The sequence below is a fragment of the Colletotrichum aenigma genome (assembly GCF_013390185.1).
Source record: "Colletotrichum aenigma strain Cg56 chromosome Unknown KSG_Cg56_contig06, whole genome shotgun sequence".
NCBI classification, from domain to species: Eukaryota; Fungi; Ascomycota; class Sordariomycetes; order Glomerellales; family Glomerellaceae; genus Colletotrichum; species Colletotrichum aenigma.
In genome coordinates this window covers 3,158,081-3,182,813 of record NW_023500912.1, presented here as the reverse complement: position 1 = coordinate 3,182,813, position 24,733 = coordinate 3,158,081, and the positions used below count along the sequence as shown (strand labels likewise).

General features: G+C 55.9%; 7 protein-coding genes across 7 annotated transcripts; 3 read left to right on the top strand and 4 right to left on the bottom strand.

Moving 5' to 3' along the window:
* Nucleotides 1-594: 594 nt before the first annotated feature.
* On the bottom strand, nucleotides 595-2,345 carry CGPB (Cutinase gene palindrome-binding protein; the record flags this gene model as incomplete). The annotated part of the gene is made up of 3 exons (XM_037325121.1): nucleotides 595-761; nucleotides 820-2,026; nucleotides 2,268-2,345. The coding sequence occupies 3 exons, from the start codon at nucleotides 2,343-2,345 to the stop codon at nucleotides 595-597; spliced, it is 1,452 nt and encodes a 483-aa protein (XP_037176266.1).
* Nucleotides 2,346-5,440: 3,095 nt separating this feature from the next.
* On the top strand, nucleotides 5,441-9,418 carry rad50 (DNA repair protein rad50; the record flags this gene model as incomplete). Its single annotated transcript, XM_037325120.1, has 2 exons — nucleotides 5,441-5,644; nucleotides 5,699-9,418. The coding sequence occupies 2 exons, from the start codon at nucleotides 5,441-5,443 to the stop codon at nucleotides 9,416-9,418; spliced, it is 3,924 nt and encodes a 1,307-aa protein (XP_037176262.1).
* A 334-nt stretch (nucleotides 9,419-9,752) lies between these two features.
* CGCA056_v009872 (uncharacterized protein) lies at nucleotides 9,753-11,680 on the bottom strand (the record flags this gene model as incomplete). Its single annotated transcript, XM_037325119.1, has 3 exons — nucleotides 9,753-11,381; nucleotides 11,509-11,557; nucleotides 11,619-11,680. The coding sequence occupies 3 exons, from the start codon at nucleotides 11,678-11,680 to the stop codon at nucleotides 9,753-9,755; spliced, it is 1,740 nt and encodes a 579-aa protein (XP_037176264.1).
* Nucleotides 11,681-13,334: 1,654 nt separating this feature from the next.
* Nucleotides 13,335-13,722, top strand: CGCA056_v009871 (60S ribosomal protein L30; the record flags this gene model as incomplete). Its single annotated transcript, XM_037325118.1, has 2 exons — nucleotides 13,335-13,512; nucleotides 13,571-13,722. 2 exons carry the CDS (start codon nucleotides 13,335-13,337, stop codon nucleotides 13,720-13,722), a joined length of 330 nt encoding a protein of 109 aa, XP_037176260.1.
* Nucleotides 13,723-14,627: 905 nt separating this feature from the next.
* On the top strand, nucleotides 14,628-15,539 carry CGCA056_v009870 (uncharacterized protein; the record flags this gene model as incomplete). The annotated part of the gene is made up of 2 exons (XM_037325117.1): nucleotides 14,628-14,695; nucleotides 14,753-15,539. 2 exons carry the CDS (start codon nucleotides 14,628-14,630, stop codon nucleotides 15,537-15,539), a joined length of 855 nt encoding a protein of 284 aa, XP_037176261.1.
* Nucleotides 15,540-15,760: 221 nt separating this feature from the next.
* CGCA056_v009869 (uncharacterized protein) lies at nucleotides 15,761-16,996 on the bottom strand (the record flags this gene model as incomplete). Its single annotated transcript, XM_037325116.1, has 1 exon — nucleotides 15,761-16,996. One exon carries the CDS (start codon nucleotides 16,994-16,996, stop codon nucleotides 15,761-15,763), a length of 1,236 nt encoding a protein of 411 aa, XP_037177100.1.
* Nucleotides 16,997-17,768: 772 nt separating this feature from the next.
* Nucleotides 17,769-22,423, bottom strand: dhkK-0 (Hybrid signal transduction histidine kinase K; the record flags this gene model as incomplete). Its single annotated transcript, XM_037325115.1, has 2 exons — nucleotides 17,769-17,879; nucleotides 17,933-22,423. 2 exons carry the CDS (start codon nucleotides 22,421-22,423, stop codon nucleotides 17,769-17,771), a joined length of 4,602 nt encoding a protein of 1,533 aa, XP_037177099.1.
* Between the last annotated feature and the right edge of the window lie 2,310 nt (nucleotides 22,424-24,733).

Genomic DNA, 24,733 nt, shown 5'->3' with positions numbered 1-24,733 from the left:
GGTGGTCAAAAGTGACTCTCAAGGCACCATACACTGTCATGTTCGACAAAAAGCCGAGGTCGTCCATGACTGGGCTTACTCACTCAGTGGTAGACAGTGGGCATGCTCACAGCCGCCGTGACCAACGAGATGCATCGTTGGAAGCCCCTCATCTGAGAGGCTCCATTTAGATATCACTTTTTCTGCAGTCCGTCCTGTCTGGCCAGGGTCTTGGCTGACCGCCAGTCGAACCGCCTCAAAATAGACAATTAGCCCGCGAGGGCCCGCCAAGCCGACAAAATTCGATGCCACCAGCAGCATCAGGCTTGGCGGGCGGCTGGTAATTGAAAGCAACGTGGCTTGAATTTCGCTGTTGAGACTGCCCATCTGAAATCTCGCGCTCCTTGTCCCATGACCTGGTGTCGTGTTTAGGTATCTCGGTTGCTGCAAAAAAAGGCTGAAAACAAAACGGACGGCCGTATGTTCGTCATAGTCATAGCTGCGCCGTGCCCTCTTCCAGACGCCAACGCCGGTGGACATCATGAAGTTCCTCCGCCTCCCTCTCTCCGGGGGCACATGTCGATAGATGCGGCAGCGTCGACCCATTAACTAATTTTAACTGTGAGCCCCCGTGGAGTGCTCGACTGCCAGTGAACCCGCTGCATTATTGCTGCCGCCATGGCGGTTCTTCTTCTCCTTCTTAGCCCATCTAAGCCCGCAAGCGTTGCATAGCGTCTTGGGGCCACTCGGGCCTTTACGCCATTCGGGTGAATCGAGGGTACCTGTTTGACATCGTCAGAATGAACATCACTGTTGTCGTTTGGTTAAAATGAAGCCTACCGCAGTCCGTGCAGACGTATTCCTCCGAAGTCTTAAGCTTCTTCTTTTTGTCGCCTGTCCGAGGATCCCGGTCCAAAGGAATAGCAATTCCGGCATCGCCCTTGATCAAAGTTGGGCTTGCATTTCCTGTCGTGATGCCACGACTTCTCTCCCCCTCGATATATCTCAACCCTGTCAACATCTCGATGGTATCGGTATGCGAGGCACCGCCCTCGTATCGAGCCATCTTGTCCTTCAGTGAGTCTGGACGACTTCCTGCGACACCCTCCAAAGCTTCCCGGGTGAGCGCGACGTTAAGTGCTGAAGTACGGTCATTGGAATAATCGTTACGCGATACGCTCGGGGCGGAGGTAGTCATGGTGGTTTCTGAGGGAGTCACGTCTGATCTGCCTTCCTGACTTTGCTGCCATATCCTCTGCGACTCCTCATTTTCCATCTCTTCCTCCCTGCGAAGCTCAGTGATGCGCCTTCTCAGCCTCTCGTTCTCCATCTTGTGCTCGAGGAACGTGTCTAGCAGGCCTGCATTTTTTGTGGGGTACAGGCGCGACATCATAAACACGGCCTGACAGAAGGGCGATTGGTTGTGCGGGTTGGGGGCGAACTTGGCGGCGGCGATATGGGCATGACCGACTGACTCGAAGATGGCGTATTTACCATCCTTCTTCTTGAACCTAAAGAAGAGGCGCAGAGGGTTCCCTGAGGCAATCGACTCGTTCAGCTCGGCGACAAACACGCCTACGTCGTCTGGGTGTACGAGATCCTTGAGGAAGGTGTCGATGATCTCTTCGGAGGTGTATCCGGTTAAGTTAAGAATGCTAGGAGAGACATATCGTATGCGACCATTGGCGTCGAGAATCTGAAGGAAATCTTTGAGCTCTTCGATGACCTTAGCAGGCCAGCCTCGTCGCTTCGTGAACTCGGTCAGGGTGCTGCTTCCCGCTTGTTGCATAGCTTGGGAATTGAAGCCGCCAACGGGCGGAGGCCCCCCTCCGACAACGCTAGATGCGTCGTCGCCGTTTTTCGAGTAGCTGGTGTTCATGCCGGAGGGTTCGTCGGTAAGGCCGTCGGGCATTGGGGTATTAACGAAGAAGTTGGACATTCCGTTGTCGTCGCCGGGGTTGTCGACGTTCATGGACATGGCATCGAAGTTCCCATATATCGTTGAGTCTAGGAGAGTAGACATCATGTTGGGGTCGGCTTCGGCCATCTGCATTGCGTCAGCACGGCTTGGGGAGCGGTAAGTAGCCATTTGATGGGGTTCAAAGGCAATGCGCCGGGGGTCGGCGGGTCAGGTGAAGGAAGAGGAGAGGTAAGCGAGAGTGGTGGAAGGGCTGGTTCGGTGAGGTCCCATGTGCATCAGGCTGTGAGGAGCAAGAGGAGGAGGAGGAGGAGGAGCGGGCGGGTAGCGGGCGGGTAGCGGGCGGGCAGCGGTGCGGGGAGCAACTAACAGCATCAAAGGCAGAGAAGTCTTGGGGCCCGAAGCCAAACATGTTGGCTGGGGGCGGTTGAGGTGGTCCGTGAGACATGATTGTGGTGGTATTGTTCCAATACTGATGCTGCTAGCACAGACGGCTTCTAACAAAGGCATTTGGCGGTTTGTGCAGCGATTCGGATGGTGCCCCGGGGGGCGATTGACCACTGAGATTGACGTCTTCGTAGTGGTCACGGCGGCGACGGCGACGGCGGCGGCACGGCGCTGAGGTGCGAGTCCAGATAGATCTAGGCCTGGGCCTTCTGGTGGACTGTTGGCAGGCAACTCAAACCGCGATTAGGTATCGATGCTGGCTATCAGTTCCAGTGCTGCGAGGTATCCGTCGGTAGGGTGTTCGATTGGAACCGCACCATGCGCACTGCAGCGCGACAGAAGCAGCAAGCAACGCAGCTGCAACAGCAGGGCCCAGCAAGCTGCACGAGCACCAGCGACAGCTCTTGCGACGACGGCTGGTGAATGCAAGCGATTATGCCTATCTGCTTGCCGAGGACGTTGACTATCGGTTCGGGCTGGGCTCGAGCAGCTCGCAAGCACGAGTGAGTTTCGGAGCAGGGCCTCGACTCCGACAGAGCTTAGAAACAGCTAGGTCCAAGGTACGGATACGGGACGGGATATGGGGCGTTGTGCGTCGACGGGAGCACTTCTCAGCCCTTCATATCTCTTTTTCCTTGGTCCAGAACGGTCTATTCGCAGCGGCAGGAACAGAATAGCGACCGGTGTTGAAGAATTTCGCCAGGATGCGAGGTTGCTGCAGCATTAAACCGACGTAAAACAACGACAACGAGGGCGACGCCAAGACCAGAGTTGATCGAAGGGTGATTTCTGTGCGCGAGATTTCCAGAGGACGGGGGCTTGTAGTCATTAATAAAGGGCGGGTATTGGGTGACCACTAGCACAGAGTGCGTGAGTGAGAAAGAGAGAGAAGCCAGTCCAGTCCGAATGAGAGTCTGGCTTGGTGTGGTGCGGAGCGATGCGAGACTTGGGCAGCGGTAGCAGTTGTAAGGCAGAGAGATAGCAGCAACCGGGTAAGGCCAGTGAGGTAGCAGCGACAGGGCAGGCAGGTCTTGTCGGCTGGATTCCACACAACTCAGCTGGGAGCTAGGTAAGGTTGTCTCGTCCTGTCTGTCGGGGCTGACTTGCTTCGTGACACGGGGGGGCGTGTCCAGCTAGGGTCGTCGGGGTCGGATCACCGCGAGCTTGGCCGGCAAGCCAGAGACACTGCGCGAGATGCGGGCAGGATGCAGACTGTCGGGGTTGATGCAAGAAGCGAGGGGAGGGAACGAAAGGGGACCAGTAATGGAGAGGGAGGTGTGCAGAGAGAGGGGAGAGGGAAAAGGCAAGAAAACGGAAGACGAGGGGCAGAGGAAACAATTTGTGAAAATGGCCGGTAGGGAAGGTGAGGGAAACCAAGTCACGTCGTCACCAAAAAAACTAGATAGGTGTGGTGGGCAGGCACAGGTACAGGCAGGATAGGTGCATGCAAGCAGGGTAAAGACGTGGAAGGAAGCTAGAGGAGCGGCGTGGGATGCCAGGGGACCTGCGAAAAGGAAGGGGACGGGGACGGGAGGGGAAGAAAAAAACATGGGAAACTGCAAAATGGAAATGGAGCATATGGCAATTTTGAGCGTCCGGGACATGGAATTCTGCAAAAACAACCCCTCCACCCCGCCCAAGAACACCTCCTACGCAATCGCCTTCCCACTAATAATGCACCTCTGCCACCGCTGTAGGATGGATAACTGGGCTGCTAATCGCCCTGGATTGGGCAGTTTCCAGCGCACCAATGGGCCGTCCAGCACCTGCTACGGTGCGTGCTCTCCCTTACACTGGCACGTCATGTCTCCATGCCTTGCCCATGCCTTGCCCATGCCTTGGGGAACTGCACGGTCCAGCTGTCCATTGCAATGGTTCCAGAGCTCAGATTCCAGGGGCTCTACGCAACGATCATCCCCTGTGGCTGCCGCCTGCGGAGCCACTGTCCGGAGCAAACGCCCCGGCATCACGGCGGTCAAAGAAACCATCGCCGCTGCTGTTTGGCTGCGTGAGGCATCAAATTGGGTCGCGGTGGATCTGCTTTGCCGCTACAGCCCGCGCTGGATGCTTTGCCTTAATCGGTTAGGCATTATTGCCAACTTCCGTGGATCCTTCTCGGCCTTCTGGAAACACCATACCCAGCATCACGTATTCGGATCCCGTCGTGCATCACTAAGGTACCGCACTTACGTGCATACTTGGGTCGGCATGAATAAATAGAGTGCAGTTGTCGCGTTCGACATCTGTATGACGAGAGGTGTTTGACTGCCACGTTGAACCGAGGTGGTTGTGGTGGTGGTTGTGGTCTGGTCCGAAGTAAGGAAAGACTGTTGGTTGGCTTGTCAGATGATGCAATCCACCATGTAAGGCAGTGTGCATCCTTTTACCTTTGAGCAACGTGTGCGCTCTTCTCAATCTCCAGCTACCTAACTTACACAGCAAACCAAATCTTGAAGTTTCGAGTCTGACAGCTCGTTGCTTGCTGTCATGCATGCAGGCAAATGAGTGTTGGTTACCTTACTCGGCGACCTTGTGTACCCGAACCGCCGTGCAGTGCAAGCATGCCCGGGGACGACGCCGATAAGGGACGACGGGATGATAACAACGATAATAGCGGCTACAACGGTAACGACGATGGCGAGCACACAGGAACAGTAGTCGCTCTAGCACACAAAACATATTAGGATGTCTGTTATTTTACCTTCATTATGCCCAGCTTAGGTACCTACTTAGGCCTGCCAGGTAAGCTAGCCCGACCTTGGGCCGAGCAAAAAAGAGAAAAGAGTGGATCCGAGTCTTATCGTTTATCTTATCCGACACCAAGCCATATCTTATCTAATCAGACCACGATCACAGTGGTGCACTCCTTCCAGGTTCCCGACGCGTGAATGCCTGCTGCGCGTCGAGAAGCCGATGGCAGCCTGCTTCAAGGCAACCTTGAACGACTGTATCCCGTGCACCCCTCCAAGCACAAAATAGACTTCTTCCATCTCCACCTCGATCTTGATCTACCTTACCCTTCTTCAGCTTCACATTGTTCTTTTTACCAAAGTATCATCCGAATCGGGCTAACAGCCTTCCGAGGCACTGCCCGCGATGTCCAAGATCGATAAGCTGTCCGTCCAGGGCATTCGCTCCTTCGGCGGCAGCCGTGAAGCCATCTCATTCTACACACCCCTCACTCTCATCGTTGGATACAACGGGTCCGGAAAGACGACCATCATCGAGTGCCTCAAGTATGCCACCACCGGCGAGCAGCCGCCCAACAGCAAAGGAGGTGCTTTTGTCCATGACCCTAAGGTATGCACCCACCCACCCAGAACTCTCCAGCCTTCTCAAGCTGACAATTTGTAGTTGTGCGGAGAAAAGGAAGTCCTAGCCCAGGTCAAGCTCGCCTTCACATCGACTAGCGGCCTCAAGTTCGTTGCTACTCGCAGCCTTCAATTGACCGTCAAGAAAACCACACGATCACTCAAGACCCTCGAGGGTTCCTTGGCCTGCAACAACAATGGCGAGCGCACAGTCACTTCCAGCAGAGTGGCGCAGATGGACGAATGGATTCCCAGAGAGCTTGGTGTCTCCCGAGCCATCCTCGACTACGTCATCTTCTGCCACCAGGACGAGTCCCTCTGGCCCATGAGCGAACCCGCCGCGCTAAAGAAACAGTTTGACCAGATTTTCGAGGCGATGCGATATACCAAGGCTGTTGACAACCTGAAGCTCCTCAGGAAAAAGCAGGGTGAGGAGCTGTCCAAACTCAAGATCTTTGAAGAGCAGGACAGGATCAATAAGGAGAAAGGCGACCGAGCTGAGAAGCGGGCTACTGAGCTAGAGGCCGAGATTGAAGCAGCCAGAGCGAAGTGCAAGACAATGTCGGCTGAGATGGAGGACCTTCAAGAGCAGATTCGCGAGAAGCACGAACAGGCAAACAGTTTCCTCCGCATCGTCAACGATCTCAAGTTCAAGCGGGATCAGCTCACCTACCGTGAGGGCGCCATTTCCGATCTCAAGATGACCCTGGAGGAACTCTCAGAGGACGACGAGTACCTCAAGAACGCGCTTGAACAGTACGAAGAGCGCATGTCACGATACCAGGAGGAAGCGGACGAAAATAAGACCCAATACAACGAGCTTCAAAGGGACATGACCAACTCTCGCAAGGAGCTGTCTCTGAAGTTGGCGGAGCAGGGAAAGCATCAATCCGACAAGGACAAGTACGAGCGTCAACTTCAGTCCCGCATGGAGCTGGTCCGACAGGCCGCGGAAATGCACGGGTTCCGGGGCTACGACGGCGACCTGAAGGACAGCCAGATCAAGACCTTCAACGAGCGCATCCAGAAACTTTTTGCAGACAAGAAGCGCGACTTGGAGCGCGTACAGAAGGAGAACGCCCGCGAGCTGGACCAGGCAACGAGCGTCATCACCGAGCTCGAGGGCCGCAAGGCAACTATGACCCAGAACCGAGTATTTGCCAAGCAACGATTGGGTGCGATTGAGAAGCGTGTCAACGTCTTGCAGATGGACATCAACCGCTTGGACATTGACGAGGGCGCCAAAGCCATCCTGGACAGCCAGTTCGAGGATGTCGAGAGCAGGTTGAAGAAAGCCAACGAGTCATTGGTTGCTGCTGATTTCGACGCGCAGCTTCAGCAAGACAACGAGAAGCTGTGGCAGCTCGAGAGCGAGAACGAGAAGCTAGGACGTGAGCTGATGGAGTGCACAAGACTCGCATCCGAGCGTGCACAGCTGGATCTGCGCAAGAAGGAGTTATCGGACCGTAAGCGCAAGTTGGATACTCTGACAAACACGTGGAAGTCCAAGCTGGACACGCATGTTGGCACTGCTTGGCAGACAGAGACGCTCGAATCGCAATACCACGATGTCATCAAGAGCCAGAACAAGGTGCTTGCAGAAGCTCGTCAAAAGCGTGAGTCGGCAAGAGACAAACATCAAAAAATCGACTACCGTCTCAAGAACGCCAAGGAGACCGGTCAAAAGAAGACAGCCGAGGCGTCGCGCTGCCAGGAGACCGTGGTCAATGCTTTGAAGTCGGTTCGCGACGGTGCCACCATCGAGGACTACGAAGAGGAGTACAAGCTCCACGAGGAAGATGTGGAAACCTACCAAACCGACATCAGCCTTCTGGATGCTTTGGCCGATTACTATCGTGGTTGCCAAAAAACCTTGCAGGATAAGAACAAATGTCGACTCTGCGATCGTGGATTCGATGATAAGCAGAATGTTGCCAAATCAAGGTTCTCCGACAAGCTTGTCAAGTTCCTCGACCCTAACAAGAAGGAGAAGGCAGAGGAGGATCTCGCCAACTCCACAAACCTTCTCAACTCGCTGCGCAAAGTCAAGCCGCAGTACGAAACATATCAGCGACTGATGGCCGAAATTCCTGGCGTTAAGGAGGAGTGCTCCTCGCTGGAAGCTGAATGCGAGGCTCTGGAAAGGCAACTAGAGGAGCACGATGCCATCGTCAGCGCCGAGGAAGAGAAGTTGAACGACATTGAGTCCCTGAACAAGACTGTCATTAATATCACCCAAGCTCTCAAGGACATCAAGGACTCGGAGTCCCAGGTTGACAGGATCATGTCTCAGCAATCGTCGAGCGTTGCTAGCCGAAGTGCTGACGAGATACACGAACTCCAGGCAACGTGCAACGAGCAGATCAGGTCGTTGAAGAACAAGATTTTAAAGACTTCGACTGAGCGTCAACGTATGAAGGATCAGCTCAACGCTCTTGAGCTGGAGAAGAGTGAGCTGAGGAACAAGCTGAGCAAGGCCCTCAACCAGCTTGAGCGCAAGAAGGACTTCCAGAACCAGATTCAGACCTTGAAGGATGACCAGACTCACCAGAGAGAACTGATCAGCAAGGCAGACGAGGATTTGGAGAAGATCGAGCCTGAGATTGCCGAGGCGAGATCAGTGCGAAACGATACTCTGCAGAAAGGTCGTACCAAGGAGCAGGGCATTGTGGAGGAGCGCGACAAGGTTGCCAACTCCGTTACGGAACTAAAGATGGTTGAGTGCGACATTCAGGACTACATCGACCGAGGCGGCCCGTCCAACCTTGCGTCCAACGAGCGCGCCATTGCTGCTCTCGAGAAATCCATCGCTGGATTGGACAAGGAGATTTCGGACTTGACGGTGCGGACTAATAAGCTCAAGCAAGACATCGACAATGGCGACCGGAAGAAGCAGAACATTAGCAACAACATCAAGTACCGCCAGAATCTTCAGCAGCTCGAGGTTCTTCGACGTGACATTGAGGACCTCGAGGCCCGTGATGCCGACGAGGACTACAGGACATTGGCCGCTGAAGCCAAGCAATTGGAGAATCGCCACAGCCGACTCGTTGCCGAACGCGGCTCTGTCATGGGCCAAATGACGACTAAGGACAAAGAGCTGGAGCGAGTGCTGGAAGAATGGAACCAGGAATACAAGGACGCGGCGAAGAAGTTCCGCGAGTCGCACATCAAAGTCGAGACCACCAAGGCTGCTATTGAAGATCTGGGTCGTTACAGTGCTGCCCTGGACAAAGCAATCATGCAGTATCACAGTCTCAAGATGGAGGAGGTGAACCGTATCGCCGGCGAGCTGTGGCAGAGTACCTACCAAGGTACCGACATTGACACCATCCTGATTCGCTCCGACAACGAGAACGCATCTACTGGTCGTCGCTCGTACAACTATCGGGTTTGCATGGTCAAGCAGGACACGGAGATGGACATGCGTGGCCGCTGCTCCGCTGGACAGAAGGTGTTGGCCAGTATCATCATTCGCCTAGCTCTCGCAGAGAGTTTTGGTGTCAACTGCGGCCTCATTGCCCTCGACGAGCCGACGACCAACCTCGACAAGGACAACATCAAGAGTCTCGCCGAGAGTCTTCATGCCATTATTAAGGCCCGCCAAGCACAGAGCAACTTCCAGCTCATTGTGATCACCCACGACGAGGAGTTTTTGCGACACATGCGCTGCAGCGACTTCTGCGACAGTTTCTTCCGCGTCAGGAGAGACGACAAGCAGAACAGTGTTATTACAAAGGAGAGCATTACGAGAGTATTGTAAGGCGTATGTGCGTATTCTGGTGTTTACAGCGGATTGGGGTAGGACGGTTTACAAAAAGCATGGCGTTCTGGTCATTTCTTATGGTCACTGTAGTCAATACGACTACGTTTGCTTAGGGTTAAACGTATGATAAGCGAAAAATGAGCCCAATTGACGAAGATACCTTAATCACATGTGATATCGTCCTCAATTGTGCGATTTTAGTCCCATTCGTCCTATTTTCATGAGAATGCCATCATGTCGCATTATCACTGACACTAAAAGAGGTTCGGAGTGAAAACGGTTCATGGTATCATGGCCCCCTTCCTTATGCACGAGAGCGAGCATTCAAACGCTACTCAATCCCGGGCGGCGGAGCAGTTCTCTCCTTCTTCTCCTCTTCCTCAACCTTGGGCACCTTGGCCTCTGATTCCTCTTCCTCCTTGACATCAGTCTTCATCTCCTCGTCCTCGTCTTCCTCCTTGGGCTTCACGTCGGCGTCAGCTTCCTCCTTGACCTCACCATCCTTCTTCTCGTCGTCGTCTTCCTTCTTCACCGGAGGAGCATCCTCGCCCGCGGTGACGACGTCCCCATCGCCTTCCTTGATCTTCTTGCTCGCGAGACCCTCGAGCTCCGCGTCCGCATCCCGTTTGGAATGTGACGTGACGGTGCTCGTCTCCGAGGCGGCGTCGTCGCCGGCAGTGGTGGACTCCGCCTCCATCGTCACCGACGAGGCGTCCTCCGTCTGCGAGTCCTCGTCAGCCGCCGGGGGGGTGTTGGACGCGGCCTTGCGGCCCACGGCGGCCTCGACGTCGATGCCCTGCATCTCCATGCCCGGGCCGCCGACGAAGCTCGTCGTGACGCTCTGCGGGCCGAGGTCCTCGGCGCCGATCTCCTCGGGCCCGCGGGCGTGCGGGACCTCGCTCTCGTCTTCAGCCGCAGCACCACCGCCAGGTTGCTGCTTCTCGGGGCTGTTGCCGCCGCCGCTTTCACCACCGCTGCCAGGGGATAAGGAGCCGCCCGCGGCCGCGGCGGCGCGGAGGGCGGCGGCCTGCAGATGTGCTTCTTCTGTTTGTCGCGCGAGTTGGTTGACTGGAACGACGCCCTGCTCCTGCTCCTGTCGCAGTAACTCACCTTGCGTTATGCCTGCTGGGCCTGCTGCTGGGCCGCCTGCCGTGCTGATGTGGCCCGTGGCGCCCATGGACGGAATGCCGTTGACGCTGACGCTGACGGTCTCGATGCTGCCGACGCCGTTGGGGCCGTCGATGGTCTCCGTGGACTCGGTGCGGATCTCGGCGGGCCCGCTGTTGGAGCCGCCGCCGCTGGAGGAGGCGGGCGAGGCGGAGCCCGGGGAGGGCCGCCGCGTGAGCCAGGGGATGGGGGTTAGTAGGGCGCCGCCGAGGGCTTCGTCGGTGCCGACGGTCGAGGCGACCGAGTTTGTCGAGTTGCCCCAGGAGACGGCGGCGGCGGGGTCCGGGGGGGAGGAGGAGCCGTTTGCGTTGTTGTTATTATTGCTGCCGAGAGCGCCGTTGGAGAGGAGCGTCATGGCCGAGACGTCGGGGATGGCAGGCGGGAGGGGGTAGATGTTTGCGCCGCTGGTGACATGAACAACTCGGTCGACGGCGTGGAGGTAGGAGGCCAGGTGGCGGTAATGGCGGCGTGGCTCGATGACGAGCTCCGCGAGGCGCTGGATCGTGTGCGGAGGGTACTTTGGGAAGCTGGCGAGGACGGACTTGATCTCGATGAGCATGGCCTCGATCTGGGCCGGTAGGGAACCCGGGTCCGTTGTGGCAGCGGCGGCGTCGGTCGCATCGCTTTCGGCGGCCGGGGCCGGGGCAGTCGGTTGGCTGTTCTCCTTGTCTGCTTCCTGTGACGACGAGGGTTCGGCGGCGGGGTCGAGGGGTGGCGGTTGTTGTTGGCCTGGTGGGTTAATGTGTTGAGGGAGGGGTGGCAGATTCGGGATAGGAAAGTCATTGTGAGCTATCTAGAAGAACATTCGCAAAGCGAACGTGTGAGCGCGCCCTGTGGGAGGCCAAGAGGAGTTTTCGGATGGGCGGTTTGAGGGAGGGGAGGCGGGAGTGAGTTGAGGTCGGTCGGCGATCGGGACATACCTTATCTAGCCTCGTGATGATGTCTTGCGACATGGCAGGCCATAGACCGCTTTGCGACGTGGTTAGCGATGGCGCGTCGATCTGGTGGGAGAGAGTGGCGATTGGCTTACTAGTCCATGTGGCCGCCTGACGCGACCGTCTGCAAGAGGTCGTCGTCGACCTCGATCTCCATTTCTGAGGGCATGGAGTCGTTGGGGTGGTGTTTTTATTGGGAAGAAGAGAGCTATTCCCGCTGACGTCGCGTGCTGGGGGCAAGGAAAGCGCGACTGGTCGGAAAGTTGGAGAGATGCGCTTAAACGGGTTGCGCCCCGCGCCAAAAATAGCTTCGCGTAGAGAGGTTAATGCAGATACAGGAACGTTGAGCCGTTGTGTTTGGAATTCCTTTTGCAACCTGAAAGATTCTAGGAGACGTCGAAAATGTGACCTGTGTTTTGTTACCGGGTAGTAGGGGTGCAGGAAGACTGCAGAGGTTCCCGAGGCTCCAAAGCTACGGTGGATACAGAGTGTGACGCCAGAGTTGCAATGGCGAGTTGCCGACAAGTCGGTACTGCACACTCACTAGAAAATCTAGTGCAAAAAAAGTTGGCTTTCAAGAAATTGAGACAATTAAGAAGAAAATCATCCTAATAATATCCATATGTTATAACAACATGCTGGGATATACTCCTAAGGCCTTTGCGCGCTGGTGTTATTGTCATGATGGTCAATGACATAGCTATTTCTTTGCTCATGTTTGTTCACTCAGTCCGAACATCCACTTCGGGTCTCATCTTTTTTATCGTGGTATTTCAGATCGTGGTTGTTTTCCTGAAAAGTCAGATGGCAGCATCCACATAAAAAACCACCAGTCGCATCAACATAAAGGCAGTCGTCTAATTGAAGCATTCCGTTGTCTGCGTCCCAGCGTATGCTTGCTGCGGTGTGCTAGGACCGAGTGCATGTCGAGCAAAAGGGCAAAAATGAGATGATCGATGCAGGGATCGAACCTGCGATCCTCTGCGTGTAAAGCAGATGCCTTAAACCGCTGGGCCAATCGACCGGTGTTCGTTGTTTAATGCGGAATTTTTAGCACCTAAGGAGCGCGGAAACTGTTGTTGTTGTCTCAGACCAGCAACAAACTCACATGCACCAGCGTGTCAACGCTTTCTCGATCGTTTGGAGTTCCAAGCCGTGATCTGTTTAGATATTGCCTGCGACATCAAATGAACATTGGTTCGAATGACGTGGGGAATGAGGAGCTTGAGGGGACCATCGGGCGTCGCCCGTTGAGCTTCAATTTTGGTGGAGGAAAGAGTTGACAACGAAACTTACTACCTGTAGTACCACACCTTCGTGTTAACTCAAGAGTATTCATATATCCACGCGAACTGGCGCTGTTTCTTAAAGTGATTAGTTGCAAGCCCTTACGTTCTCTTATTATTCATTGGAATGAGGCATACATCGTGTTTGGTCTGCAGGTACGCAGGCCTCCTTAATTCAGCGAGGACAAAATGTAAATTTCCCTGTAGCGTTGTCTCCCTTTCCTCTAGACACAATAACTCCAAATTCCCCCAGAATTTGTAAAATCAAGGTGTCTTTGGAAAACAGGAACGGGAAAAGGAAAAGAAGACATTGTGGTATCATTTTCAACCTTTCTACCTTTCGCAAACTGCACCAGAGAAGTACCAACAGCCCACACGTGACGCTAGTGGGGTAATTAACAAAAGGTACTCAAAATTTCTTCCTCCCACACATATTCTCACCTTCATTCTGCCAACCACACTCGCAACAAACAGCCTCTATTTTCACCATCAAACTTCCATATCCTTCTCCAATAACTCTCAAAAATGGCTCGCGTCAAGAACAAGGCTAGCGACACCCTCGCCCAGCGTCTCGCTCTCGTAGTGAAGTCGGGCAAAATCTCCCTCGGCCACGCCAGCACCAAGAAAGCCCTGCGCACCGGCAAGGCCAAGCTGGTCCTCATCGCCGCCAACGCCCCTCCCCTTCGCAAGTCGGAGCTCGAGTGTATGGCGAATTCTTGCCCTTGCGATGATAGACTTTGAATGTACTGACTCTGTCACAGACTACGCGATGCTGGCCAAGGTGCCCGTCCACCATTTCAACGGCACCAACATCGAGATGGGAACCGCCTGCGGTCGTCTCTTCCGCTGCGGCACCATGGTCATCCTCGATGCTGGCGACTCAGACATTCTCGCCGATCAGACCATCGGTTAGATCTTTGAGGTATGTCCTCCCGCGGCGGAAGCATTCTGCGAAGCGTGTGTATCCACGTGGAGAATGTCTCGACTGACCGTTCCTCCCTTCCAACAGACCGCCCAACGCTTGTGAATGGCTCTGATGTCACGGTACGTGAACCAAAACTTCCAAAAACATTTTGCGAAGCGTGTTACGCCGGAACACACGTGGAGAATGCCGACTAACAGGTCGTCCTCTTGATAGCAAGCACCGCACTTGCCAGGAGACCTGATCATGAGGTACGCCCCCCCTTCCAAACCTTCAATTTCCTGCGAAGCGCATTCTGCTTGAATGCGTGGAGGAAAGCATCCTGCGAAGCGCGTCCTTAATGGGCGTGTGGAGGATTGTTCCTACGAAGCACGCCTTGCCAGGCGTGTGGAGGATCGGTTCCTGCGAAGCATGTTTATACCAGCATGTGGAGGATTATGACTAACCTCATGATACCCCAGACTATAAAACACCGGACTGCTGCAGTAATTTACTCAACGCGCAGTCCTCTTAAGGAACAGCCCAACTTTATCGACGCGACGCCATGATACGTGAAGGCTGTAGCTAGTAGATAGATCAAAACACATTGTTTCTTAAGAACCCAACATCTCTCCCCATCCCCAGCGTGACCATGCCACAGCCTCTTGAAGCATTCATTCGATAACCAAACAAACAAACAAGCCAATTACTTAATTGGATTTGCGACTCATACCCTTCCACCTTTTTACGATCTGCCCATGGGCAAAAAAGTGCTGACTAACTGAAAAGCGCCGGTAGGTGACCTGACCGAAGCTTGGCGGGTCCCTGCCAAAATCCGACGTCACACCAGCTTCAAACTGTGAAGCTCCAAGCTTCAAAACGGCTGCACCCAGAACACCACACCACCACCCACCAAGATGCGCCCCTTCAGAGCCACCAGCTCGTTTCTCCGCGGCGCCAATGGCCTCGCCCAGACTTCGCGAAGGTAAATACCCTCCCCATCTCCAAGCAAACCACTCAATTGACCAAGACAAACACCCAGCCAAACCCAGGCTCCCCGCCTAATCGCATCCCAAACCCTCCTCCTCCGCCGCACCTTCACCTCCAGCCCTCCCCTCGAGAAGAAGAAGAAATCTCCTCCCTCCTACCCGACCGCCGACTCCCCCGCCGTCGTCTCCCGCACATCCCACGCCGCGCCCAACCACGACTCCGACCCAGACGACCCCTCTGGCTCCAAGCACCCGAAGCCAGACCCCGCCGACCCCCTCGACTTCGGCGACGTCGCCTCCCGCTTCGCCTCCCTCGCCACGCACCACATGGACATACTCAAGAAGATGCAGACAGGCGACCGCTTCTCCCCGGACGCCATCGGCGCCCTCGCCGTGCACCCCGACAAGAAGGACCCGGCGCAGTCCTACCCCCTCCGCGAGCTCGCCGAGATCGTGCCCCGCCCCGGCGGCCGCACCGTTTCTCTCCTGCTGCACGAGAAGGACTACCTCAAGCCCGTCATGTCCGCCGTGCAGGCGTCGCCCGACTTCAACCAGCAGCCGCAGCGCGACCCGGACAACGAGCTCGAGCTGATCCTCAAGGTCGAGCCGCAGAACAAGGACGCCGTCGTGCGCAAGGCGAAGGACGCCGCGCAGGCGTGGCGCGAGAAGATGCGCGCCGTCACGGAGAAGCGCAAGAAGCTGCACACCAAGTGGAACAAGGACAAGCTCATCGTGCCGGACCTGAAGCGGCGCGCGGACACGGAGTTGAAGAAAATTCAGGACAAGGAGATGAAGGGCGTCGATGCGGTGGAGGAGCAGACTATCAGAAAGCTCACGTAGATATGATGACCTGTGTGTATACAAAACTGTAGAAAAGAGTTCACGTTTCCCTTTTTTTTTCCCCCCTCCTTGTGTCCTGTCATCAGGGAGTGGATTCATCACGAGCCTCACAGAGTTGGGGTAGAAGAGACTTTGTATCTAAATGTACAATAACGTTCGTGTTTCTCCTTTTTGTTTTGAGGGGGACCTTAATCATACAAATGCTCGCGATGCCATCACACTCATGCCTTGGCACCCGCAGCAGCAGCAGGCTTAGCGGCACCCTTGGCCCGGTTGACAAGCTGCGCAAGCTTCTCGTCAAACTTGCCGCTCTCAATCGCGTGGTAGCTCGAGTTATGCAGGTGCTTCGCCCGCGCGACCTCCAGCGGCTGCTTCGCCCCCAGCTCCACAAACTCGGGCCTCACATGCTGACCCTTGACGACCTTGTCCATGATGTACTCCCTCACGGCCTTCTCCGCGCCGGCCTCCAGCTGCTCGGGGGACCTCTTGACGACCCTCATGTTCGTCGTCATCTTCTCCTGCGGCGTGTTCTTGATCGCCTCCACAAACGCCCTCTTGTCCTCCACATCGTCAAAGAAGTGCGCCCCGTCGCCGCGGAACGCAAGCTCCGTCGCCACGTGCCTCGGCAGCGCCCACACGCCCGGCGCAGGCTTCGCCCCGCCGCCGACCTCCCTCAGCGCGTCCAGCACCTGCACCGCCTGGTCCGCCGGTGCGCCCGTCGCCAGCGCCGGTGTGAAGGCGAGCAGGCTCTCCGCGGTCAAGCGGGGCTCGAAGCGCTCCGGCAGCCCGATGTCGCGCTTGCGGTAGTACAGGTGCTCCTCCTCCGTCGTCGGGCGGTGCCATTCCTCTGCTTCGTTCGGCTTCCGCTCCCTTCGATCCTCCTCGCCGTCCGCATTGCGGCTGCGGCGACCGCCACGGCCGCCACGTCCTCCACGACCTCCACGGCCGCCGCGGCCTCTCATCATGCCGCCCCGTCCTCCACCACGACCGAAGCCGCCGCGGCCGCGCTGGAATCCACCGCCTCTGCCTTCGCCGAAGCCGCCACGGCCACTGCCCCTGGCACCAAGACCGGCGCCACGGCCGCGGAAGCTGGCGGGGAGCTTGACGAAGGTGGAACCGCTTGAGCTGCTGCCCAGGCCACCGCCGAGGCCGCGCTTCGGCAGTGTCTTGACGTCGATGACGCGCGCGGGCTGGGCTGCAGTTGTGTTGTCAGGCTTGGACACCCCTCTGGTCGATCCGCTGCTCAGAATCTGGCTGATTTCGCTCGCGGCGTTGCGGGATCGTTCGCGGCCGGAGAGTGGTGCTCTCGTCGGGGCACCATTGCCGTTGGAGTTGTTCGAGGAGTCGGACTCGGCGAGGCGCAATTGTGTGGTGGAAAAGGTGCGGATGTATGATTTGACGGCAACGACATCTGGCCTTATGCGGCCGCCGGCCGATCGCAGGGCCTGGGGGTGCATTGTTGGAGGTTTTGAGGACCGAGGCCGCGATGCGTTGCTTTGGCGTGGCCGTCGTGGTGCTGCTGGACTGAGGTGAGGTTTGAAGCTTGAGAAATATTCGCGGTTAGGTAAGCAGGTGTGGGTGGGTCTGAGTACCCGGGGAACGTAGGGGGAGAGGCCTTCAACATCACGACCGGTGTCTAGTAAAGCTACCCAATCAGGCACTAGTATTGATTAAAAAAAATCCTATCCTGGCTCGGCTTTCCAACGCCGAGAGTCTATCATGACAGAAGAGTTGCTGAACTCGAACATGTTGGTTTGCGTTTGGGTTGGTCATTACTGGATGCATCAACCCAACAGCGCTCACGAGCCACAGCCCACAAGGATCTACACAACACGTCCAAACGTAGCGTATCGCACTATGAATTCGTTGAGAAACATTTCATTGTCAATGGGTTTACACACCCGCCGCCGGTATACCAGTGTTGCGTTCTCACTCCGTATGCAATCCGCTCCAGACTCCACGTCTTTGATTCTCCGGATGCTTCCGTCTCTGAAATGCCAGTCCCATAACCAATTAAACCAACCCATCCTCCAGGGTCTTTTGATGCCAGTTCCCCCTATGAACGCCAATCTGGCTAGTCTCTCTATGCGATAGAGACTGCGACCAGATATGTAAAAGGAAGCCCACCCCCCGCTTCGGGCCCGGTATCCGGGCACTCTGAATGCTCATGATGACACGACTCGGGCTTGCTGGTGTCAAGCTCTAACTGAGTATGCCGAAGTCTGCCCCTCAATTTGAGACGACAGTCTCTGTGGTAGAGAGTTTCTTATATTTTGCAACCAACTCATTGATCTTGGGTATCAATTCAGGTATTCTGAATGGCTTGGAAATCACGTCATCCTGTAAACATGTTAGTGGAGCCCGAGTTGAGGTACCGGAAAATAACCACTTACAATGCCGGCTTCTTTCGCGCTCTCGATTTGCTCAGGCCGCGCGTAAGCCGTAACGGCAATGATGGGGATGTGAGTGATGAGAGTTCCTTCCCTCTCCAATTCGCGAATGCGCCTCGCGCACGTCATGCCATCCATGACCGGCATCTCTAGATCCATCAGGATAACGCTGAGGTCGAAACCTTCCGCCTCTTTTCCAGACCAGAAACGAGACTTCTTGAGTTGATCCAGTGCTTCCCCGCCGTGGTTCGCAACATGCGTGTTGTTGCCACAATTCCTTAATTGCTTCTGGAGAACTCGCTGGTTCACAATGTTGTCTTCCACAATCAAGACGTCCAGAGGTGGAGTTCCCTCTGGGACAGGCTTCCGGTAGGATGCCCGCCGTGGCAGAGAGTTCGGGGGAGGGGGTGTCGATGGCGAAGATGTCGGTGCTTTGATCGGTCTGGCAAGGTTCAAAGCCGATAATGTTGTCGAGTCTACGCTCGGCGCGGGCGTCTTGCGGCACTTCACGTAGAATGCAAAAATGCTACCAATACCCTTCTCCGAGATGACGCCGATCTGGCCGCCTTGTAATTCAGCAAGCATTCTCGAGATGAACAAGCCTAGACCTGAGCCGCCATACTGCACGTGAGTGCGCGGTGAGGCTTGCGAGAACCTCTGGAACAGGAGCTTCTTCTCGTCTTCCCGAAGACCAGGGCCTGTGTCCTGGACCGAAAAGTGAAGGTTGATTTCTTCTCCCTCGCCCCAATCCTTTTCTTGGGTCAGAGCCTTAACATCCTCCTTACGGCTGGGGAAGAATGAAATACCCTTCTGGGTAACTTCGCGGATATCTTTGGAGGCGCTCATGCTCATGATGATCTCGCGCTTTTCACGGCCTTGGGTGAACTTGATAGCGTTGGTCATCAGGTTGATCAAGACTTGTCTTAACCTGGACGGGTCTAACCTGACCCAGTCAACAGCGTGCTTGTAAAATGCCTGCTCAATTGAGAATTCCAGACGAATGTCGTGCGTGCTCAACTCCGATTCGAACATCTTGATGACGTGTCGCACAATCGTGACGGGGTGTGAGTCGACCGGGGTTACCAATAACAGTTGAGAGTCCAGCTTGGAGAGTGTCAGAACATCATCTACGATGCGTTTCTGATGGCTAGCGCAGAGGTTGATTGTGTTGGCAGCCTCCGTACAGCCGTCCAACAATACCTCGAGCTCCTTATGGTCTGGCTGTTGTCTTCGGAACTCCGTGATGCTGTTGACAATCTCGTCTGCGCACTGAAGCACCGCACTAAGGGGGTTGCGCATCTCGTGGCTGGTGATGTCGATGAAGTTCTCCTGCTGTCGCTTGAGTTCCACCGCTTCTTCTCTTCGTTGCTTCTGGAAATCTTCGGCCCATTTCTGCGGCGAAATGTCGGTGATACAGCCAAAGATGCTCTTGAGGGTGCCGTGCTCGGTCTTCTCCGGGAACGCACTCATCAACACCCAGGTGTCGATGGTGTTGCGTCCGTTTTGCCGACTGCATTTGAATCGAAATTCGACGGTAACAGCCTCCTTGTCTTCGATAAGCTTCTTCCACGAGCGTTCGAGACCTGAACGGTCTTCATCCCTGACACTTTGCATCCATGTGTTGACGCTGTCTTCGGTGCGCGGATGCCTGGATATTTGCCACCACATATCATTGGCGAAGTTGATATGGCCCTTGTCATTAGCAATAAAGATGCCAACTGGTGCAAACTCGGCCATTCGGCTGAACTTGTACTCGCTTTCCACCGCCTCTTGGGTTCTCAAGTAAAGCTCCATCTGCAGCTCTTGGCGATCCAGTGCAGCAAGACGAGCGGCCCTCTGGCCCCGCTTAATTTCCTCTTCGAATAGCACAACTGAGGCCATCGACGTTGCCAGCTGTCTGGAGAGTAGATGAATGAAAAGCTGGTAGTCGTCGTCGTATGGTCTGCGGGGGTTAGTACCCAAGACGATGAAGCCCACCACTGACTCTCCTGCCGTTGTAGGATGCACAGGCAAGATGACAATCGTCTTCGATGGGTCACCGAAACCTCTCCAATCCATGCCCTCGAGCAGCTTGGTCGGAAGGTTGCCGGCTTCCTGAGAGAGAACAATGGGCGCACCCTGCATGGTCATAGACTGACGCATATACGGCGCAAAGCCCTCATCCGAGGACTTGAGATCGAGATGGGTGAGGGCTGTCGGATGCCCGTCAGGAACACCCAAAGAGCCTTCAAGTTGCAAAAGAGGCGGGTGTGCTATACTGCCGGAATGCATTGAAGACACCTCGCTTTCGTTGTCCTCCTTAACAGAGTAAATAAGGGCGAAGGGCACGTCCAGGTCATTGAATTCGAGGCCTTCACGAACCCTTGGCCAAAAGTTCCGGACATCCTTAGCGGCCGCGGTCTTCTCGCCAACCTCTCTCAAAGTCAACATGCGGCGTTCGTTCACCTTGCGGCGGGTGTTCTCAAACGCAGGGTTGTAGAGACCGACAATCTGACCGTCGCTTCCCAGCAATGGAATGATTGACCATGAAAAGAAGGTTTCCTCCAAGAAGCCGTGTCGCATAATGAAGAGCTGGTTGTCGTTCTTCATGATTGATGTGCCGTTATCCCAAGCATTGCTTACCACACCCTCCAGCTCCGACCAAATTTCAGCCCAGGCATCCTTGTACCGCATGCCCATGAGCTGTGGGTGTTTCTGACCGGCGAGCTCGACGTACGCCTCGTTGTAGAGGATGACATTGTCTCGGCTCCAGTACATGGCCGCCGGGTGAGGGCTGCCCATGACCATATTAGCCATGGCTCTGAGATCCGAGTTCCAGTGCTCGATAGGCCCCAGCGCGGTGGAAGCCCAGTCGACGTTACGAGCAAAGCGGATGTGGTCGCTAAGGTCGTCGGTGATTTGAATGCGTGTCCAGTCGAAAGAGGGCTTCATCATGTTTGTCTGGAACACCTGCTGAGTAAACTCGTCCGTGTGATGCCTCCCGCCATCGTCCGCCATTATGCAATCCTCGCCCATGCTTGTGTCATTCATATCGTGGGTATCCGAGACGGCATCACCAAAATAGTCAGGCTCCTCTTCTATTTGCAAGATTGTCGGCTGGGGAGAAGGACCTTTGTGCCGTTGTTCAAGGACCGCCGACTCTTCAGCTAGTGGGGCTGGCGAGTCGGGAGCGGTTGACACAGCACTCATGTTGCCGCTCACGAATCGATAGCGCTTGCGCAAGGTTGAGCAAGTCCACGTGATCCCTCCATAGTTGTGAGATGGAAGGCATACATCCAACGACTCCTGGTTTTTTACGAAACTCATGACCCACGCTTTGAAATGCGTATACTCAGAATTCTTGATGGCGTCGTCCCCTTCTACTGACAGTAACTCCAAAACACCGAGCGAAGCTCTTAGGGCCGCGTTAGCATACAGCAGGTGAAGGGCCGTCCTTTGGTTGTTGACGGGATTTGCCAGGTCTATAATGAAGGTTGGGCGCTCATCCTGCTCGAGAAGCTCGACAACACCAATATTCCTCAGCTCTGCGATGCCTGGGCCTGTGGACTGGCTGATTGGGCTTCGCGACGAGGTCAAGGTGGCCTCTGCAGAGGAAGACAAGCTGCTGCTCCCGGGAGTGCTACCAGACCTAGCAGCGCCGCGAGCATGTACGGTGCCGCGGGCCAGACGTACGGTATGGACGCCATCGTTCTCCTCCCTCAGACGGGCCAGCAGAACAGCGGCGGCGTCTGAGGGAGGTAGAGGGTTCGGGCGAGTGGGCATGGGTCGGCGGGTGTTGGAGCGGGAAAAGAACAGAGGGGACGTAACCCCTTGATTTCGTGCAGCCAGTATTGCCGCTGCAGTGGGAGGCCTAGGTAAGTCGATAGTTCTCGGGGGAGCTAGACGGCGCGGCTTCTTCAGCGGAGAGGGTTGTGTGTCGATCTGATGAGTCTCTTCATCCGATAGACGCTTCGCTTGTAGGGGTGCTGGCCTCGTCAGGCGCGGGCGAGAGGGCTCCTCGGTAGGTGAGTATGTGGTGGGAGAGGTCGGATCGGAGGTGGGCGTGAGGAGGGACTTTGAGACGTTGTCAAAGGGATTTTCGCAAGTTGTAGCGCTATACGTCAAACCGTACCGACTAATATCGGGTGTTGTCCATTGTCCCTCGGGGCTGAAGACGTTGGTGGAGGGAGGCGGCGAGGCGGGCAGATAGCGAGGGTTGCTGGACCGTGAACCGGAACCCGGGCCCTGGAGAGGATTGACGGACTCGGCGGCGGGGGAAGCAAAGGCAGGGCTCTCGGGTGTCGCAGCGGCGGTGTTGGAGGTCTTCGCAGCCGGGGTAGCGAAGGGATATGGGTTCGGTGTCTTCGTTTTCGCGGTCTTGGTGGTGGTGTTGTTGATGTTCTTCGGGGGATTCGCGGTGTATCCTGCTGTGGTGTAATGGGGTCGGATCGTCGGGGAGGACTGTGGCAGATAGTGGATGGCGGGTTGTGGAAAAGAGTCGTCGCCCTTCGGCATGAATGCGCAAGAGGGAGGGCAAAGATGGTAGGGCCCAGAAAGTCGGACCGGTCTGGAAATTTTCGTCTCGTGGCTACTCTAAGTGTATGGTTCTCTTCCCCTGCCGAAACTAAAATGATCGTCTTAGCGACAGCGGAGACGGGAGGTGAAGCAGAGTAGTAGCAGCAGCAGCGGCAGCGGCATCAACAACAGGCGAGGCAAGGCAAAGGCAAGGCCAGCGCAGAGGCGGAAAGGCACGACGACTGAAAGACAAAAGGGCACGGACGGGAAGGGCGGGCACAGGCGCAGCACCGAATAGGCGGAATAGGCGGGCGCGGGCAGGTGAGCACGGGCACCGCACCATGGGAAGAGGTAAGGTACGGTACGAATAAGGCAGTGGAGGGCAGGGTGATGCTGGCCAGGTGGTAAGGTGAGGGTTGGAGGTGGGGAGGAGTAGCTGAGGTGCACCGCTTGCCCTGCAGCAGCGACCAGAGAGCGACGAGCAGGAAGCGGAGGAGATTGTGGTGGTTCGAGTTGGCGGTGGTAGCGTGCAAGTGGTCAACCTCAGGTCAGGCACCTCAAGGAACCTTGCCCATCTCAGATACCTCACCTAGCGTGGTAGTGGTAGCGGGTGTAAGAGGTAGTACCTCAAGGTAAGGGTAAGGGTAAAGCAGGCAGGTGAAGGTAAGAAACGCTGTAGCGGGTAAGGTGTAAAGTAGAGAGCGGGCAGCGGGTGAAAGGCGCATGCATCACAGGCTTGGTACCCGGCTCTTTCTTTCTTGTGCTGTCCCGTCTGTCGTCGGCGTTGTCGTCGTCGGCGAAGAGCGGAGTGCGACAACGACAACGACAGGCGACGATGTATTGGAGACGGAGACGGAGACAGAGGCCGGGGCCACCCACTGAGAAGAAAGGGAAAGGCCTGCAGCGGAAGGGGCTGGACGGACTGGACCCGACTCCGACCTGGACCTGACCAGGACAGGCAGGGCACAATGGGCTGGAGGAGGCTTGGACGAGGGGGGACTTTCCCAGTACGACCGGGGGTGGATAGGTGCAGCGGTGCAGCGGACGGGGGGTGGATGTCGTATCGACTGGGCTGGACTCGGGGCCTTCTCTCTCTTTTTTTCTGCTCCTCCCCTCCCCTTGAAGTGCACTTTGCTTCCACCTCCGACAAGGGAAGCCCAGGAGCTGAGGAAAGGTTCGCGGAAGGAGCCGCAGTTCGCAGCAGCCGGTTGTGGCAGTGACAGTGAAATAAACGTTGAAAGGAAAGGAAAGAAAGCAACGACGATGGACGAGACAGAGGAGAGACGAGGAGACGAGGAAAAGGAACAGCAATTACCAGGATAAGGATGCGTCAACTTAGTCCAATCCAGTCTGTCGGTCTTGGGGTCAACACCACACACGAAGTGCGGTGGACGACTTTGCGTACGCGGTGGGTGAGATGCGATACAATGCGCTGCCGAGGCTGCTCTGCTGAAAGGGCTCTTGGAAGGGTGAACAGTCGGTAGGTAATTACTGGTGTCGTCGGTATTGGTGCTGGCTGGCGCAAGGTGCGTCGAGAGTCGTGTGCGGTACGTGTGCGTTTGCGTGTGAGGTGGCTGCGATGCGTGAGGTGCTGCTGCTACTGCTGCTACTGCTGTGCCGTGCGGCCGTGCTGGCTTGAGCCCTGTGCTTCCGAGTACCCTCGTCCTAGGTCTGTCTTCTCAACAACAGGATAAGTGACGGGCGACTGGTGACTGGCGACTGAGCGAAATGGCGGCGGGCAAGGACAAGACGGGATAGGGGTGTATCGCAATTGTCGTGGACCGGTGGGTTAGATGTACGTGGATCGGGGAAGAGAAATCGAGGGGCACTATGGGAAATCGGTATCTCGATGTTGAAGAGGGAGGACAAGGCAAGGGAACGTCGTATTAGCTCTGCTTCGGGTTCGGCTGTTTTTGTTGCGCTTGCTTCTGCCAAAGCATACCATCCGGCTAAGCAAAAACCGACTTGGACTCGTTTGGTTTGGTCTGGACTGCGGCTGGTTTGGTGCGGTCTGGTCTGCAGTGCGGCGCGTTGGTGGCCCTCTGGCCTGTGTCTGCTCAGGTAATCTCTCTCCTCGGAGGCTAACGAAAGGGACTAAGGCAATGCGAGGCAAGGTAGGTCGGAGGAGGCAGAGGACAGGACGGGACGGGATGGGACGAGAACGAAGAGGAGGAGGAGCGAGGAGGGCAAGGTCTAGGGTGTGAATGAGTAGGGAGAGAGTGTGCCGCACTCGAATGCCTTAAGGTCCAGTCCAAACCCGCAAGATATGCGACCGCGTGTGTTGTGTAAAGCAGGTCGATTGGGTGTGTG